General features: G+C 46.8%; 1 protein-coding gene across 1 annotated transcript in view; it reads right to left on the reverse strand.

Annotated features, from left to right (window-relative positions):
• LOC308301171 (uncharacterized protein) overlaps positions 1–19,407 on the reverse strand; it is a gene marked incomplete at its 3' end in the record, with an annotated part of 64,663 nt that overhangs the window by 23,278 nt on the left and 21,978 nt on the right. The window contains exon 15 of the mRNA XM_080745064.1: positions 17,794–17,925. Within this exon, the coding sequence (XP_080601190.1) occupies positions 17,794–17,925 (132 nt within the window). The remainder of the gene's footprint in view (positions 1–17,793; positions 17,926–19,407) is intronic.

Below are 19,407 nucleotides of genomic sequence, written 5' to 3' on the forward strand. Positions count from 1 at the left end.
CGCTACAATAACGTAATAACAAAGGCAACGATCGGCCATTTTAGCAAAGGCATGGGGTGATGATCGCTTCTGTTGAATGACGTCATGACGTCAAACCGGAAGTGTTTACGCAATGTCCTTCTGGCCATCAAAATAAGAGAATGGCAGCGTATGGAGCCTGCGAGAGGCACGCTGGACATTTAACCCGTTCATGTCTGGAGCAATAAATGGGTTAATGGGCCGGAGAAGGGGAGGCCTGGCTAAGGACTCATGGAAACGCATGCAAATGCAGGTAAAACTGTGATGTGCCATGAGGTGCTGTCCAATTAAAACATTAAAGACTCCATATTGGGGCATAGCTGACCCGTAAAATCCATATTTGGGCATGGCTGACTTATGACCTCATCATGATGACAGATGAATTGTATAAATGACCAGTGCAGAAACCAAGGGCATACCGTAGCTAGTATTATCCATGACCACTGGTTGTCAAGAACCTTGAGGACGTCTATTGTTTGGTATTTTACCGTGTTTGAAATGTTGCACTGGGCTTTACATCTGGAACGAGACCTCAATGCAACTCTTAGATTGTATGGTGCTGTTGTAACAGTAGGGCTAAAGTTGTACTGCTTTGGAACAGTGGCTCTGAGGGACAAGGATAACGAGGATAGCGATGAGGACGGCTCATCCGATGAGGACGTGGCTCTGAGGGACAGGGATAGCGAGGATAGCGATAGCCTTGAGGACGGCTCATCCGATGAGGACGAACTGTGTGACGGGGTGCTCGTGCACATCTTAGACACAGTGTCTTTGCGCTGGAAGACGTTGTCCCCCAAGAAGATTGGACGAATAGGACAACGTCTTGAGCCCGGCGATGTCCTTGGTGTGGCGAGCGGCACAGCTGTGCTGATAGACCACATTATCTATTTTTGGGGTGCGGTTTGCCGTTGGGGGTATATCGCTGCATTTGATGTGGACACCCACAGATGGTTAGAGCTTCGGGTTCTTGAGGGCGTTCCAGTGGCCAGGAAGGGACACTCCGCCTGTGTCTGGGGGAAGGTCATGTACGTCTTTGGAGGATTGAATCCAGTATGGTGGTGGACAAGACTCACCAACACCATGTACAAGTTGGACACCTCCACAAAGGTCTGGTCTAGAGTGAACACCAGAGGTACTCCTCCACCCCCTGTGCGTGATCACACTGCCACCGTCATCGGGACAAAGATGTTTGTATTTGGAGGCGTGGGAGTGAACAAGGAGGTGTACCAGGACCTTATCAGCGTGTTTGACAAAGAGACCAGTTGCTGGCAGAGCGTGCCTATTCCACAGCTTGCTTTAGATGTATATGATTACGCGTATTCAGCTTTTGCCTACAATGGAGAGCTGTACATACTTTGTGGTTTCTACAATGATCTGTGGAAATTAAATTCAGAGACAGCCACCTGGAGAATGGTAAAGCCCAAGGGCAAAGGCCCGTGTGCATACAATATGAGCTGTGGCATGGTGGGAGATCGTATCTTCTTCTTTGGAGGAGAAGCAGGCACTATCACTGATGACCTGTGCGCCTTAGACTTAAGCCCCGGTCTCAAGGTGTTATGCAAGCTAGCGGTTATTCGGTACGGTCTGGAGAGGTCGGAACTCCCGAATGACATCAAGGGGGAACTGGCAGCCATGACTAACAAAGAATACTGCAAAAACAAATATAAGGAGTACCACACATGTCCTGGATTTTGCAGATTTTGTCCATATCTGAAGTCACATGGGTATGTATGAGTGTCCGTATGAGAATGGAACTCTATGTATGGAGATAGCTGATCTCACAGACAGAACAGTCCCTACAAGGAGATATGTACCTGTTTGATACTGTTTGAGCACGGCTCACTTCGCATGGTACAGTACGCCACTATATCTACTTGTACATGAGCAAGAAAGGTCAACTCTGCACTAAAAACATCTAGGCTAATTTTCCTGCTTATATTGAGCCCAAATAACTGTCCATGGGGTCTATTAGACAGAAATGCCCCTGTTGTCCAGTTTCCCTCAGCAGAACGATCTCCCACCATGCAGCAGGAGACGCGTCCCCACGGTGGGGACCCGTTCCCACGAGGGGACGGAGCGCCGTCAGGTAGAACCTGGAGACGGGGACACAATTCTCCTGTGGAGGATTGTGTCCCCACAGGAGGACGGAGCACCGGCAGGTAGCGTCCATGCCTACAGAGGGTCCACCCATGTCCCAACAGAAAGGCAGCACCTATACCTCACCACCTGCTGGGCACATTCTTTTTTTTTTAAAATCCCACAGTGTCCAAAAATGTGTTTAATAAATTCGGCCTGAAGGTGGCACTATATGGGACAGATCCATGTTGATGAGATGAGTGTACGCCAGGGATTATGTTATTCCCTCTGACTATGGGATTGTGGGTGGCATGTGATTGGGCATGTGGGAGGCATGAGAACATGCATATGTATGTACCGTCATTTCCTGCCCATTCATTCAGTAAACATGGTTGCACCGCTCATCCTCTCCTGTGTGTGATTTATATATCCTCCTATCTAAACTGGCATGGTGGCAGCGGCGATTGGACTTACGTCTCAGGCCGAAAAAGGAGTTATTTAACAGTCCTATGATAGACGATCGCACGGTGGATTTCAGTCTGCCGTCAGAACGCGAGAGGATTTAGAGCGCAACATAGCCTAATATGGCAACGTCACTCAGAGCGCCAAAGCAATGGTGCTTAACCAAGATAGAGAACGTGAACTCTTTTGAGAACTGGCGACAGAATCTACTGTATACGCAGTTACTGGACAATGAATTCGCTCCGTTCCTTGTGGACGGCGCAGCGTGGGAAAAGAAGACGAGAGCCTCCCCGCACCGAGGCTTCACTGACGACGGGGATGACGTGCCCCGCCCGCAGCGACGGACAAAGGAGCAGAAAGTAAGCATGCTGGAATTGATGCTGGGGCAAATAGCCAATTATTGCCCTGTGATCTCACGTCAAAGTATAGTTAAAAACTCTACTTCCATTGACAGTATATGGCAAGCTATACGCCAGCATTATGGATTTCAGTGCACAGGAGCACATTTCATTGACTTTGCTGCTATTAAATTGGAACCTAATGAAAGACCAGAAGACTTATTTCAGCGCTTAATGGCTTTTGTGGAGGATAATATGCTGCACAAAGACTCAGGAATCAGTCACATGGGAGAAGTTGTGACAGAAGATGAGGAGCTCTCGCCATCACTTGAGAACTTTATTGTGCTTACATGGCTCCGCTTGCTGCATGAGGAGCTGCCCAGACTTGTGAAGCAACGGTATGGCACAGAGCTACGTTCACGCACACTTGCATCCATTAAGCCAGAGATTTCGCAGGCTCTTGATTCCCTGTTAAATGAACTACAGGCGTCAGAGGACGCAAGGGCTATGCGCACAGCTGTCTCTGAATTTTCTAGGTCTGGTTCTAGATTTTCTAGCTCTAGATTTTCCAAGCCAAGACAGATGAGTCAGGGTCCGAGGAGGAGGGTGTGCCCTCTCTGTAAGGAGGCCAGAAGAGCTGATGAGCACTTTGCCCTTTTCTGCCCCCGGAGGACAAAAAGTTCATGGCAAGGACACAGCAGGTTACGGGGGAGCTGAGCGAGTCTGAGGGCGAGTCAGACTACTTCACTGGTGAAGAGATGACTGCAGCCAGTGTTGTCCAGCGTGTGGTCATCAAGGGCAAGGCATCCCCGTATCTTGACACCTTTCACGGTCACCTAGCTGTAAGGCTCACTATTGACAGTGGCGCTACAGGGAATATGATGAAGGCATCATGCGCTACGAGACTGGGCGTCACCGTTACAAAGACCACACAGTTGGCCCATCAGGCTGATGGCTCCTCTCCATTGAAAGTAGTGGGGGAGGTAAGAACATGCTTTCAAAGAGGCGGGCAGAACTTGTACTTTGAAGGCCTCGTCGTGGAGAACCTGGATTCTGACATCTTGGCTGGGATCCCGTTTATGGTGAAGAATGACGTTTCGATCAGGCCAGCCAAACATCAGGTGTGTGTGGGTGAAAACACCTACTATTATGGCAACCAGCACAAAGGCGACAGACATGCGGTGCGGCGTGCACACGTACTCAGTGCACCTGACAAGTCTACAGTATGGCCGGGGAAGTACATCGAGCTTGACCTGCCGGCCGACCTATGTGACGTGGAGGGCGAGTTGGCAGTCGAGCCGCATGTAGATGAAAGACACACACCAGTGGCTTGCCCCAGCGCTGCTTCAAGGCGAGGCAGGGAAGATCCGAGTCCCTAACCTCACCAGGGAGCCACAGTTGATCCAGAGACATGACCACATATGCCGCGTCAGAGCTACATTCGCACCAGCACGTGAGGATGTTTCACTACCAGCCGAAACTCCCAAGAATAGCCTTAAGTCTAAATCTGCACCCTTTGCTGAGCTTGTAGCTTTGGACCCAGACAACATTATGTCCCCTGCCATCAGAGACAAGTTTCTGGCATTGCACAGGGAGTTTGACTCTGTGTTTGACCCACAGTTCAAAGGGTACAATGGTGCTGTAGGCCCCTTTCAGGCCAATGTGAATATGGGGCCTGTTCAACCCCCACAGCGCAAAGGCAGGGTCTCGCAGTATTCCAGGGGTCAGTTGCAGGAGCTTCAGGCTCAGTTTGACACTCTGGAGCAGATGGGCGTCTTCAGAAAGCCTGAGGATGTCGGCGCTGCAGTGGAGTATGTCAACCCATCATTTCTGGTTAAGAAGGCAGGAGGCGGCTCTCGCCTTGTCACAGCATTTGCGGATGTTGGCCGGTACAGTAAACCTCAACCATCACTTATGCCTGATGTTGACTCCACCTTACGGTTGATTGCGCAGTGGAAGTACATTATTGCTACGGATCTCACAAAGGCCTTTTATCAAATTCCATTATCCAGAGACTCTTGGAAGTACTGTGGTCATTCATTGGGGCGTACAAGGTGTTGGCTCGTGTACTCAAAAACTGTGCTACCACACTGGCACCACTTGATGATGTGGTTGCTGGCAGAGACTCAAAAGATGTGATCCAGTGGTCTGACGAGCTGCTATGTGCTTTTAGTAACTCCCAGAAGGCCTTGTCCTCAGCTCATGCCGTTACATTGCCGCGACCTGCTGACCAGCTATGGATTGTTACTGATGGTGCTGTCAGGGACCCAGGTTTGGCAGCTACGCTGTATATCACCTGTAAGGACACTGTGAAAGTCGCTGGATACTTTAGTGCTAAGCTGCGTAAAAATCAGGCCTCCTGGCTGCCCTGTGAGGTTGAGGCCTTGTCAATAGCAGCAGCAGTGAAGCACTTTGCTCCCTACATTATTCAGTCATCTCAGAGGACATGTGTTCTGACAGACAGCAAGCCATGTGTCCAGGCCTTTGAGAAACTGTGTAGGGGTGAGTTCTCAGCAAGCCCTCATGTCACATCGTTTCTGTCAACAGCTAGCCGGTACCAGGTGGACGTGCGGCATGTGGCGGGGGCATCGATTTTACCGTCTGACTTTGCCAGCCGCAATGCAGCAGAGTGTGACAATCTAACGTGCCAGATGTGTACATTTGTGCAGGTGGCTGCAGAGTCTGTTGTGCGCCAGGTGAGCACTGAGGACATTATGCGAGGAGCGCAGAAGCTGCCGTTCACCTCTAGGTCAGCGTGGCTGGCTATACAGTCTGAGTGCTCAGATCTCAGACGCACGGGCGCTCATCTCCGTCAGGGCACACGACCGTCAAGAAGCTGACGAACGTGCGGGACGTGAAGCGTTACTTGAATGTGGCCACGTTGTCCGGGGACGGCCTCTTGGTTGTCCGCCGCCACACTCCTCTTGCGGCATCAACAGAATGCATTGTAGTGCCGAGAGCTGCTCTAGATGGTTTACTCACTTCTCTCCATATTAAGCTTGACCATCCGTCCACCCACCAGTTGAAAACCATCGTGCAGCGTTACTTCTATGCCTTGGACATGGATGCTTCTGTTCAACGTGTCGCTGATGGGTGCCATCGATGTGCATCCCTGAAAAAGGCCCCGGCGTTCTTGCTTGACCAGTCTACGTGTCACCCACCCGAGGTCGTTGGGGCCACCTTCGCAGCAGATGTGTTTAGACGTGAACGCCAATTCATTCTTGTCGTTCGAGAATGTGTGACATCCTTCACACTAACCTCCATTATTGAGAATGAACGCTCAGAGACACTCAGAGATGCTCTACTTCGCCTGTGCGTAGGCGTGTGTCCACTTGATGGGCCCTTTGCAGTAATCAGAACTGACCCAGCTCCAGGGTTTGCTGCGTTGGAAGGAGATGAGGTTCTCGCCACGCACAGGCTGGTCGTGGAAGTGGGCAGGGTTAAGAACATCAACAAGAATCCGGTGGCTGAGAGAGCTATTCAAGAACTGCAGGGTGAGATATTACGCATTGAGCCTAATTGTAAAGCTGTCACCCCCCTGCTGCTCTCCGTCTCCACGGCCCGCTTGAACAGCCGGGTCAGGTCACGTGGGCTGGCTGCCCGTGAGATGATGTTCCAGCGGGATCAGTTCTCTCATCAGCAGTTACCAGTGGATGACCAGGCTCTCATCAGAGAACAGCAGTCGCAGCGTGTGGCCAACCACCCTTACAGCATGAGAGCGAAAGCACCATCCGGCCGTGCAGGTGCGCCAGTATCCCTCCAACCAGGAGACCTGGTGTACCTATATGGGGATCGGAACAAGTCGAGAGCCCGTGACAGATACCTGGTCGTCAGTGTTGATGGAGCATGGTGTAACATCCAGAAGTTTACGGGTAATCAACTGCGCCGTACCTCCTACAGAGTCAGAGTGAGTGATTGCTACAAGGTGAGGGACCAGTCTCCGGTCACGGAACCAGTGGTCGCTGGCCTGTCGTCCGATGAGGAGGATCCTGTGGAGTCTCTACGTGGCCCTGATATTCCACCGGCCATAGCAGAGCCGCCCCTGTCACCCCAGTATCATGGTGGCACGTTAGCAGACGTGCCTGAGACATGTGAAATGGACAAGTCAGTGGAGAGTGTGCCTCCTCCTGAGGCTGAGAGAGAGGTGACAGTGCCTCGCAGGTCGGGGCGTCAGACCAGAGAGCCAGATAGGCTGAGATATTATTGGTGAATGGACAATGCACAAGTTGGGGTGTTATTTAAAAAGAAAAAAAAAAGAGAGAAAAAGGGTGGCGCCAGGGATTATGTTATTCCCTCTGACTATGGGATTGTGGGTGGCATGTGATTGGGCATGTGGGAGGCATGAGAACATGCATATGTATGTACCGTCATTTCCTGCCCATTCATTCAGTAAACATGGTTGCACCGCTCATCCTCTCCTGTGTGTGATTTATATATCCTCCTATCTAAACTGGTCATTTTTGCACATTTGGTCATTTTTTACACCTGGGGTCCCCCAGGGACTTGGGGGTCCCTGGAGCTGCGGGGGTTTGTAGTTTGGCAGGCAAGGAGTGTGTGTGCAAAATCTGGCATGGATCGGGGCAACGGTTGCGGAGATATGAGCAGGGCAAAAGTGTGACGTGTGACTGACAGACTGACTGACGGAGGGACGGACAGCCGGTGGAGGTTTGGATAGTATAGGAGTAGGCCTGGGGCGGTATGGACATTTTGTTACCGCGATTACCGTCTTCCCATTTACCGCCGGTACTGCGGTAATTACCGCACCCCCATATCTATTAATTAAGCTTTGGCGATAAGCCAAAATATTGCAATCATCTTCCCAAAAGTCGCCTCTCCACAGTGGAGAGGAGACACAGCCTGACTGCCCGAGTTATACTTCTCTGTACAGCACAGCGGGTCTGGCTTTCAAAGGAGCAGATCTACAAGCTCACAACACATGACATCGCATCCGCGACGCGTTCTGAGCTTTTAGTTCTGCACTGTCGGGTTACCATAGTAACGTAGGCTAGCTACTTGGGCTTTTCAGACACGAACAGCTGTGTGAACAAACCAGAAGAGGAAGGGTAGTCAGATCGTCTACAGTGATTCTGTAAACTCACGTCACGTCTCAACTCTCAAATCGCAGTGATTGAGTGCTGCTATATACAGGTTTTAGTTACAAGACTTGACAGAAAAGGTTATAAAATCGCCGACGCGCCGTACGGGGCACAACGTGCGACGCGGTGGAGAAAGTAAAATAGTTTCATTTTCGGTTTTACTCCACGCGGCCCGCGCTCCGCCAGTAATCCGTATGAATAAAAAAAGATATGCCACAACACAAGGTATGTATTAACATCCTTGTGTCGAGTGGATTACAGAGAAAGTGTATGCTATGCTGCTCCGTCATAGAGTTGTGCTCCGTACCCTGCTCTGTGCACTGTGTGCAGGGCGTGATTCCTAAACCCACCAGGATTGAGTTAAGACCCGCCTCACTCCTGGAAGTCCTCGCGTTTCCACGAGGCGGGTCTTAACTCAAGCCTGGTGGGTTTAGGAATCACGCGTGTGCAGGTCTGTGTCTGAGTGACGTATGTGGCTTCCAACGTGTGGTACACGGCCCAGAGCAGAGCGGCATGGAGCGCATGCGGTCCTCGCTTCTCCCCCGTTTTAAAACTCGCTTGTTTTCCAATAAAGAATAGACCTTTTTTTTTGTCTTTTTACCGCGGTAAGCACAATGACACCGCGGTAGACCTCGGTATACCGCGGTACGGCGGTTACCGCCTCCAACCCTATATAGGAGTGCAAGTAACTGCGACCTACGGTCGCAACTAATGGGTCGTGCTTAACCTTCCCTATCAGACTCACTTCACAGCTACTCACCAGATAAGAGTGGGGTGGCTCAGAGTAGATGACAGAGTACAGCAACTTGCAATGGGCCTGGTGTACAAGATACACTACACCACTAAGATACCCATGTACCTGGCAAAATACTCTAAAAGCGTTAAGGATGTCCACAATTACAACACCAGAGGCAGCACCACAGATCACGTTCAACCCAGAGTCATGTCGAACAAAGGGTCAAACTATACCACCAAAATGTGCCTTAAAGGAGTGTGCATCCTTAGCAATATTTCGCCCTGAAAAACCACTTACAGGTGGCTACCGTGGCTATGTGGGCCTCTCAACCAACCGTTTCCTGAGGGACATTGGCTTCACGGCAGCAAAGGTCAAGAGGCCAAGAAAGTCCTAAAGGATCTCTCGGAAGATGCAGAAAAGGGAAGTTTCTTGCTCTGGCTGCGAAGAAAGGACAAGAGTTGGGGGAATCGAGATGCCACGTAGTGGAAAAAACCTGATTATCAAAATCTAGCTGCAGGGAGTGGCAGGGAGACGTCCCTGACCGCTGCCCCACCATCCTGAGATGTTCTGGTGATTAAAGGGGCGAAACATCAGAGAAGGATGGCTCCCAGCTGAGGACCCTGCAGCTGGTATTTCAGTACAGGCTGAAGCAGGTTTCCAACATCAACCTGCAACAATGAACCATCAGGTATGCGGCCCGGGTGCAAGCCTAGCTCAGGGAGGAGGTTCTCAGCAGACAACTAACCACATCTTTATCCTGCTCTGTGAGTACAACCAGCTCACAGAGGACTCAGCAACTGAACTCTGCCCTGCACTCTTCTCTACTTGAACTGAAGAAACTACACATTTACGGACAGATAAAATTCATTCTGGACTGAAATGACCATATATGGACATGGGGGACACACAAAGCCACTCCCTGGAAGCGGCTTTCACCGCTTCAAAAATTATTATTTAAAAAATAAATGAAATGTATCTTCAAGTATAAAATATATGGACTGTGGTTAAAGAAGCTAATCATAAAATAGGCCTACAATAGGCCTACAAAAGACCTCAAGGGGTCTTCCCTCAAGGGGTCTGGAAAAAAAAAGACATGACAACCAGTGTCATGTGAGTGTAGGTTTAAGTGATAACTGTTCTAAACAGAGAATTGTGCATGTAATCAGGGTGTCCCTTTAAAAAAGTTGTCATTCCAATCAAATGCTCCATTTGTCAAGTCACGTAACCTATCTTTAACGTGAGCTTTTAACTCACGTTTGACTTCAAGTATAACCTTCTTTAGGTTAATTTTCATCTGTAGTCCCTGGAACTTAGTGGTAATCAACCCCCCAATCCAACCCTTGATGCTGAGTGCCAAGCAGGGAGGCATTGGGTCCCATTGTTATAGTCTTTGGTATGACCCGGCCGGGGAATTGAGCCCCAACCTCCCAGTCTCAGGGCGGACACTCTACCACAAGGCCACTGAGCGGTCTTCTTCCCTTGAGGTCTTCCCTCAAGGGGTCTGGAAAAAAAAAGACATGACAACGAGTGTCATGTGAGTGTAGGTTTAAGTGATAACTGTTCTAAACAGAGAATTGTGATCAGGGTGTCCCTTTAAAAAAGTTGTCATTCCAATCAAATGCTCCATTTGTCAAGTCACGTAACCTATCTTTAACGTGAGCTTTTAACTCACGTTTGACTTCTTCAAGTACAAGGCTATAACCTTCTTTATTTCTTTTTTGATTTATTTCATTTAGCCTTTTTTCTAAAGTGGGGTTATTTATCAGCAGTAAAACAACACATTCATACTCTGAGCAGTTGCCTTGTTTCGATTTTCCTTGAGGCATGTCTGCAGGTGTGCGTCTAAACATCGAGGTACAAGGTGGGCAAAGTTCTTTAAATCCCCTCCCTATAATTCTACATGTTCTTAAGAGAATATTGAGTTCTTGCATGTCCAAACGTAGGTCAATCTCCTGAGCATTCTCTATTGACGCTAATTCAAATTGCTTAGCCAAAGAAAGGATTACTGCATTGGAAAGCGATTCAGGCCAGCGGCCAAAACATTTAGCTGCAAGCATTAGACGACTGATTTCAAGATGGACTTTATTCTTTGTGGATTGCCTTTTCCCGTGACAGAAATTAACAACAGTGGTCTGAGTAATGCCGTAGCTGTAACTTTGTTGACCAACTGTTGCAACATTCCGTAGTCGTCCGCGAGAAATCATCGATACTAAATGATCCAATTTGTACTGCATAATAAGCCTTTCAAACCTCACAATGATTTTATCCTCGGACATAAGGATTTCATCTTCATCCTCGGATTTCTTTCCCTCGGTTTTATTCCATAATCGATAGATCAGTGAGGGGATTGAGGGGATTGAGAGGATTGCTTGTTTGAAGGACTCTACGAAGGAAGGTTCATTCAGAATGAAAAACATTTGAAAGATGATATTTATTGGGTCATTAGTAGACAGTTCTTTGTTGCAAGCAGAAAAAGCTTTAGGGTAGAACAGCTTAAGTCTTTCTTTGAACATCTGGGCAGCCTCCTCGTCAACGTTGGTGAGATTTTCAAAGAGTCGATCTGGACGATATTGATAATTGCATACTCCCAAACAAAGAATATGGTGCACCAATTCACCATACATAGTCTTTGCTATGTTGGGGTCAGTTCTGAGCAATTGATTAAACAGATCTTCTCCAAGGGTAAGCATATTGTAGCAATCGTCTCGAAAGCCATCCTCTCTCTGCGTTTCGTCTTCATGAGGGTTCCTTAAGGTGTCTTTTTTACCCATTATCCAGGTTCTGGTGAAATTGCTGTGGGTTATGGTTCATAACCCACAGCAAATTCAAATCTCACAATGAATTGTCCTCTGATTTCTCTCTCGGTTTTCAGAAAATTCTTCTATTCTGCTGGTGGCGGAAGCAATTATGAACTTGCTGTTCTAATATATATAAGAGCATCATACGTCATTCATATACGTCATTCATTACGTCATTCATAAGGACATCGCCATTCCGACCATACAGACTTCAATTCATCAAAATGGGGGTGTTCCCCATCCCATTTGTCTATTAGCCTCTCAACAGCCAGACTCTCCAAAAGGAGAGTCTGGGAGTTCTCCATAGACGATGCATTACGCGATAGATAGATAGATACCTTTATTATCCCAAGGGGGAAATTCAGTAAATAAATGCGATGACCTAGTTACTCACTTTGACTGACAGGTCCATTCAGTAGTCATCAGCGCATCAAAACATCGTCGGGAGAACATCAAATAAGTATTTTCCAGACAGAAATTCCAAAGGTGCAAACTGTTTTTTGAGCGGTGCAAACCCCTCCTATATTTCACTTTTGGTTTATTTAGCCAAAACATATTAGCACGGGACGATTATTTCATTCTTCATCGATTGGCTAGTTGATTAACTAAACATTAGAATTGACCAATCAGAAACTGTTCTACCTATGACGACATTTGTTAGGAGAAGGAGAATGATGGGGCACATACTCCGACTGCCAAGAGAGAGACCGGCAAGTGTGGCAATGGACTGGATGCCAGAGGGTGGAAAGAGGAAGAGAGGGAGGCCAAAGGAGACGTGGAGACAGACAGCCAAGGAAGATCTGAGCGAGATGGGAGTCAGCTGGCATGGAGCACGAAGGGTCGCCAGGGACCGGAGGAAATGGAGAGGACTCGTCGCCCAATGTTCCAATAGGAACGGGAGGAACTAGGTCTAAGTAAGTAAGCCACAGGGGCACAGGTTAGCTTTACACCAGGTTAGCTTTCACCAGCGTCTGCAGGTTAGCCACAGGGGCACAGGTTAGCTTTTCACCAGCTTCCACAGGTTATCATTTCACTCGCGGGGGGGTGGAGCGTCGCTAGGTTCACATTTCACCAGCATTAGTTTTACTGAGGTTAGGGTTAGGTCCCGTAGAGTTTTACTGAGGTTAGGGTTGGGTCCCGTAGGGACGCTACCTGCCGGCGCTCCGTCCTCCTGTGGGGACACAATCCTCCACAGGAGAATTGTGTCCCCGTCTCCAGGTTCTACCTGACGGCGCTCCGTCCCCTCGTGGGAACGGGTCCCCACCGTGGGGACGCGTCTCCTGCTGCATGGTGGGAGATCGTTCTGCTGAGGGAAACTGGACAACAGGGGCATTTCTGTCTAATAGACCCCATGGACAGTTATTTAGGCTCAAAATAAGTAGGAAATGAGGGTAGATGTTTTTTAGGGCGGGGTTGACCTTTCTTGCTCATGTACAAGTAGATATAGTGGCGTACTGTACCATGCAAAGTGAGCGGTGCTCAAACAGTATCAAACAGGTACATATCTCCTTGTAGGGACTGTTCTGTCTGTGAGATCAGTTCCATTCATGTGACTTCAGATATGGACAAAATCTGCAAAGAAATCCATTACATCTGTGGTACTCCTTATATTTGTTTTTGCAGTATTCCTTGTTAGTCATGGCTGCCAGTTCCCCCTTGATGTCATTCGGGAGTTCCGACCTCTCCAGACCGTACCTAATAACCGCTAGCTTGCATAACACCTTGAGACCGGGGCTTAAGTCTAAGGCGCACAGGTCATCAGTGATAATGCCCATTGACCCTCCAAAGAAGAAGATACGATCTCCCACCATGCCACAGCTCATATCGTATGCACACGGGCCTTGGCCCTTGGGCTTTACCATTCTCCAGGAGGCTGTCTCTGAATTTAATTTCCACAGATCATTGTAGAAACCACAAAGCATGTACAGCTCTCCATTGTAGGCAAAAGCTGAATACGCGTAATAACGTACATCTAAACCAAACTGTGGAATAGGCACGCTCTGCCAGCAGCTGGTCTCTTTGTCAAACACGCTGATAAGGTCCTGGTACACCTCCTTGTTCACTCCCACGCCTCCAAATACAAACATCTTTGTCCCGATGACGGTGGCAGTGTGATCACGCACAGGGGGTGGAGGAGTACCTCTGGTGTTCACTCTAGACCAGACCTGGAGGTGTCCAACTTGTACATGGTGTTGGTGAGTCTTGTCCACCACCATACTGGCTTCAATCCTCCAAAGACGTACATGACCTTCCCCCAGACACAGGCGGAGTGTCCCTTCCTGGCCACTGGAACGGCCTCACGAACCCGAAGCTCTAACCATCCGTGGGTGTCGATATCAAACACAGCGATATACCCCCAACGGCAAACCGCACCCCAAAAATAGATCATGCGGTCTATCAGCACAGCTGTGCCCCTCGCCACATCAAGGACATCGCGGGGCTCAAGACGTTGTCCTATTCGTCCAATCTTCTTGGGGGACAACGTCTTCCAGCGCAAAGACACTGTGTCTAAGATGTGAACGAGCACCCCGTCACACAGTTCGTCCTCATGGGATGAGCCGTCCTCATCGCTATCCTCGCTATCCCTGTCCCTTTAGCCCTACTGTTACAGCAACAGCACCATACATTCTAACATATGCATTTAGGTCTGCTTCCAGATGTAAAGTCCAGTGCAACATTTCAAACACGGCAAAATACCAAACAATAGAGGTCCTCAAGGTTCTTGACAACCAGAGGTCTTGGTCATGGATAATACTAGCTACGGTATGCCCTTGGTTTCTGCACTGGTAATTTATACAATTCATCTGTCATCATGATGAAGTCATAAGTCAGCCATGCCCAAATATGGATTTTACGGGTCAGCTATGCCCCAATATGGAGTTTTTAATGTTTTAATTGGACAGCACCTCATGGCACATCACAGTTTTACCTGCATTTGCATGCGTTTCCATGAGTCCTTAGCCAGACGGCTCCCCTTCTCCGGCCCAAACAACTTGGGTGCAAAACTCGTTCAGTAACGAGTTAAGGCCACTAGGGGTCACCCTGCCAAAAGGAGTTGTCTCGTTCCTGAACGAGGCAACAAGGGGTTAACTTCTACAGCTCTGCCTGCATGCTGTGACCTGTGAATGACCCTAGTCCATACGTCACCCCGTAGCTCAGAGAGAGAGAGAGAGAAAGAAAATGGCACGAGCTGGTTGCATTGATTTCCATTCTAGGCTGGAACATAAAAAGGGCTTAATCTATGAATGAGGTGAAAAGACACGGCGACACTTTACCGGATTTGGATTTTAGTTTCACGAGCGTTTGTAAACAAATGGATTTTCTTCCTCAATCGTCAGTGGACACTCATGTGCGCACGCACGAAGCTTCCGAGGCTCTTCAAAATAAAGCGTGAGTGAACGGCGGCGGGATTTAGGGGGTGGCAAAATCACAATTCATTTTTGTATTCTTGGACACACTGTCTATGATTGAGACATCAAGACAGTGACTTGGACCATAGTTAAAACAGCAGTGACAGTTAGCTGTCACAAGGTGAGCGGCACTTCCAACCAAATGGCCTGGTGTACAAGTTACACTACACAACAAGTCGAAAATAGCAGATCTAAAAGCTCACAAGCCTCAGCTTGTTAGCTATTTTTGGCGAGGAGGTTTGGTATTGACGGTAGTAGTAGAAATTGGTGGAATTGTCTAGAATCTGCACCCAGCTAAACCAGTTAGACTCCCTAATTGGGAGATAAGCGTCCGCCACGTTGCATACACACACTTTAGAAGGCAATCGTAGTCAATCAGGGGGGAATATGGGAAATGACCCAGATCCATGTTGATGACATGACTGTAGAGATACTGTGTATCGCTTTCTGTGATTTTAGGCCAAAATCTGTAGGAGCGTTGTCCAAAAATGTGTTCGGCCTGATGGTGGCGCTAGAAGAGGGGCATTTTTGGATATTACTCCTTCAAATTTTACCCAAAATTAACACAAATCAGTACACAGTCTCTCTACAGTCATATGATCAAGATGGGTCTGTCCCATATTAAATATTCCATCCTGATTGGCTAAGATTGGCCTCCAAACTTTGCAGGATTGATCCGTTTCGAACAAAATGCCTCAAATCAAACACAGCGTGCAATTGTAATGAAATTGTGCACGCACATTGGTAAAAGGCCAAGGAACAAATTACACTACAAAATGTTCAAATCAGCCTCATGGTGGCGCCATGAAAGGTCTAAGATTGGTGAAGAACACATGCCACCCTTTTTACATTGGCCTATTATAGCACTACCAGGACGCCTGGCCTGGTGGAGACCTGTGCTGGGAAGAGCACTGCTTCTACTATTTAATTTTGATTTAATTGGATTTATGATTGATGTTGGTATGTCTTGTCATATTTGTTTATATTGGTGCAATCTGAAATAAAGACAAGTTAAAAAATAAATAAATCATTAATTAACCACTTAAGCACCATTATTTATTATTTAATAGTGAAAATAGCTGATCACAAAGCTTGCAGATCTGCTACTTTAACCACTTCTTAAGGTTTTTAAACGTATGGATTTGGGATTTTTTTTTTTTTTTTTTTTGAAGCGAGTGGCTTTGTGTGTCCCACGCCCATACATGGTCATTTCAGTCCAGAATTAACAGGTTTTTTCAAAAACAAAATGTGTGTTTCATGTCCATATATGGTCATCTCAGTCCAGAATGAACAGGCTTTTTCAAAAACAAAATGTATGTCACCTCATGTCCATATATGGTCACTACAGTCCAGAATGAACAGGTTTTTTCTGTCTCGTACGTCCAGAATATCAGTCCAGAATGAATAGGCTTTTTCAAAAAGCAAAATGTGTGTCCCATGTCCATATATGGCCATTTCAGTTCAGAATGAATAGGTTTTATCTGTCCTGTCCTGTCCTGTCCTGTCCTGTCCTGTCCTGTCCTGTCCGTCCGTCTGTCCGTCCGTATGTGTGTGTGTAGTGTCCGTCCCGGTCTGATGATTGGATACTTTGAGGATTGGTCAAGCTTCACATGATAATTCGGCCCTCCAGATAAAATCATTAATTAATTCAGAATATAAAGAATGTATAGATCACAGAGTTCATAACTCTAGAACACACAGAATAAAAGTTCACCGCTTCACTTCGAACCGAGGTTTTATTTTTGAAGCGGTGAAAGCCGCTTCCAAGGAGTGGCTTTGTCTGTCCCGTACATGTCCCGTGCATGCAGAATTGAGGATTGGTCAAGCTTCACATGACAATTTGGCCCTCCAGACAAAATCCTTCATTCATTCAGAATTCATAATATAGCACTAAAGCACATAGAAAGTATAGATCTAGAACACAGAATGTATAGATCTAGAACACTGATTTCAAAGCTCTAGAAGAACACGTAGAATAAAAAATTCACCGCTTCACTTCGAACCAAGGTTTGATTTTTTTGAACCACAGAGTGTCTGTATGGTGTTCTCCACTTGATTAAAACACTGAAACTTTATGACATTTTACATGACGATTACTTGTCACTCAAATAATTGCGATTAACGATTTAATTGTGTTTTTGTCGTCGACAATTACATTTCTGTTCGGCTTTCAGGCTTCGAAGTTGCACACGATAGATATGACACATAACCTAAATATAGAAAGAAATTACTGACATATTTGACAACTTTATGCTTAAAAAAGAACATTGATAGCGGAAATAGCCGATCTACAAGCTCACAACGCGTCGCGATGCGACACGTTGTGAGCTTGTAGATCTGCTATTTCCACTATTTTTGACTTTTTTTTTTAAATATATGAAAATCTTTCAACATGGAAACGATTATGACGATTATGTAATAATTGTGACAAACAGCCCGAACTGAAACGCTGACAAACAGTACGTCGTACCACAAACCTGAGGCTGCACGATTTTGGGAGCTTCCGAAATTTGGCAATCATTCATTTCAGTTATATTTTCAAAAGATTCCCTTGTATTTTGCTTATTAGCAATATAACACGTTTTTATATTCAGAAAGATCTCAGAAATGGTATTGTCTGCCTCTCACTAATTGTCAAGGAAGAAAGTACCGTATGTCGCTGCCTTGCTTTCATCAAGGCAAAAGAAATGCACCTTAAGACACACTATAAGTTTCACATGTGTGCAGGGGACGGAGGAGGGGAGCCACCGTCACACAGAGAATTCACTTTTGCGATTATTATGCACCTTTGCGATTTGCTAATTTACGTGGTTCCAAATCGCGATTTCGGTTTAAAAGCGATTAATTGTGCAGCCCTACCACAAACTTGAGGCTGTCCAGGAAGCGGTGGTGGTACTGGTTGTGCTGGAAGCTGTCTTCGGCGCTGTCGGCGCTGTACACCATCCCACAGGAGCTGCATGTGTTCGCCCCGAACTGCTTCTGCCCCGCGTCCTGAGGGGTCCCCGCACACATTATTACACTTTTACAAACTGCTTCTGCCCCGCGTCCTGAGGGGTCCCCGCACACATTATTACACTTTTACAAACTGCAGTTTGTAAAAGTGTAACAGACGATCTACAAGCACACAACGCCTCGCACCGCGAGGCGTTGTGTGCTTGTAGATCGGCTGTTTTCACTAGTTTAGTTTTGTATGACTGACAACCTTGTATGAAGAAGCAGGGCTTTACTTTGAACAAACAAATTTGGACATACAAGGAGTCCACGTGACAACTATGATATACTAGTGTTGTTGCTACTCTTAAACCACCATTATTACTGGGGTTTGTGGGGGCCAGACAGTAGCCCCCCATGGGCCGCAAATGACCCGCGGGCCGCCTATTGGGGAACCCTGACATAGAACATTATTACAGGGTTCCCACACATTTTTACCAATTCATTTCCAAAACCTTTCCAGAACTTTTCCAGGATATTTAACCCAATTTCCAGGACTATATTAACGATAATTCAGCTCAATAACAAGTCACTTACTCCTATGCACAATGCCCAAAGACAGGTAGTGTATGCCAGTGGTTCTCAACCTTTTCAGGCCGTGACCCCCAAAATAATCATGTTTTAACTGGGGACCCCGGCACCCTGACGAGCACTAGGAGTTGAGGAATTTTGTATAACACGTTTCTATTAGCAGATCTACATGCTCACAGAGCATGTAGATCGGCTATTTTCACAATTTCTGCCTCTATATATTTGACAATTTGGCCAATGTTTAATTCGTCATTTCAGAGGTATTAACAAAATAATAACCAAATAAATTTTTTCTAATTTCAAAATATTTCCAGGAATTTCATGAAAAATGGACCCCATACACCTTGTGAAAAGTGATGACTCATCACTAAACCATCGTTTTTTTTTTTGCGTCTGATTTTGGCCCAATGAATGTTTTTCGTGCAAAACAAATGCTTGCAATGGATTCAGAATAATTAACACCACCTAGTTAGACCCCCAACATGCTACTTAAAGCATATTTTTGGGAGTGATTTTTTTCCCCTTATAGTACAGTGTATAGTAAGTGAATGAGACCCAGAATTAGCTAGGGATGTTGAATTTCAATCTTTGTCAGATATGTTAGATTAGACACCAAACTAAAAGACATTTTGTTTTAAAGACTACGACTAAAACTAAATCAAAATGTGCTGTCAAAACAACGCTGATTCTACTACATTCAGATCACAACTAGGGATGGGTAATTGGGTATCGTTCACCTTTGAATCGATACGATACCTTTTTCGATACCTGGGAATCGGTACGATACCCTTTTCGATACCATTTTCGATACTTTTTATTTAAGTTTAACTGCTCTACCGCAGCAGGTGATGATGATGATCACACAGTGTGGCGGGGGGTGTATAGACGTTGGATAATCATCATAATAATAAACATTATAGGCTATTGTCGGCTATTTTCCACAGTAACGAG

Source organism: Nannobrachium achirus (genome assembly GCF_963921795.1).
Source record: "Nannobrachium achirus genome assembly, chromosome: 16".
Classification (NCBI taxonomy): domain Eukaryota; kingdom Metazoa; phylum Chordata; class Actinopteri; order Myctophiformes; family Myctophidae; genus Nannobrachium; species Nannobrachium achirus.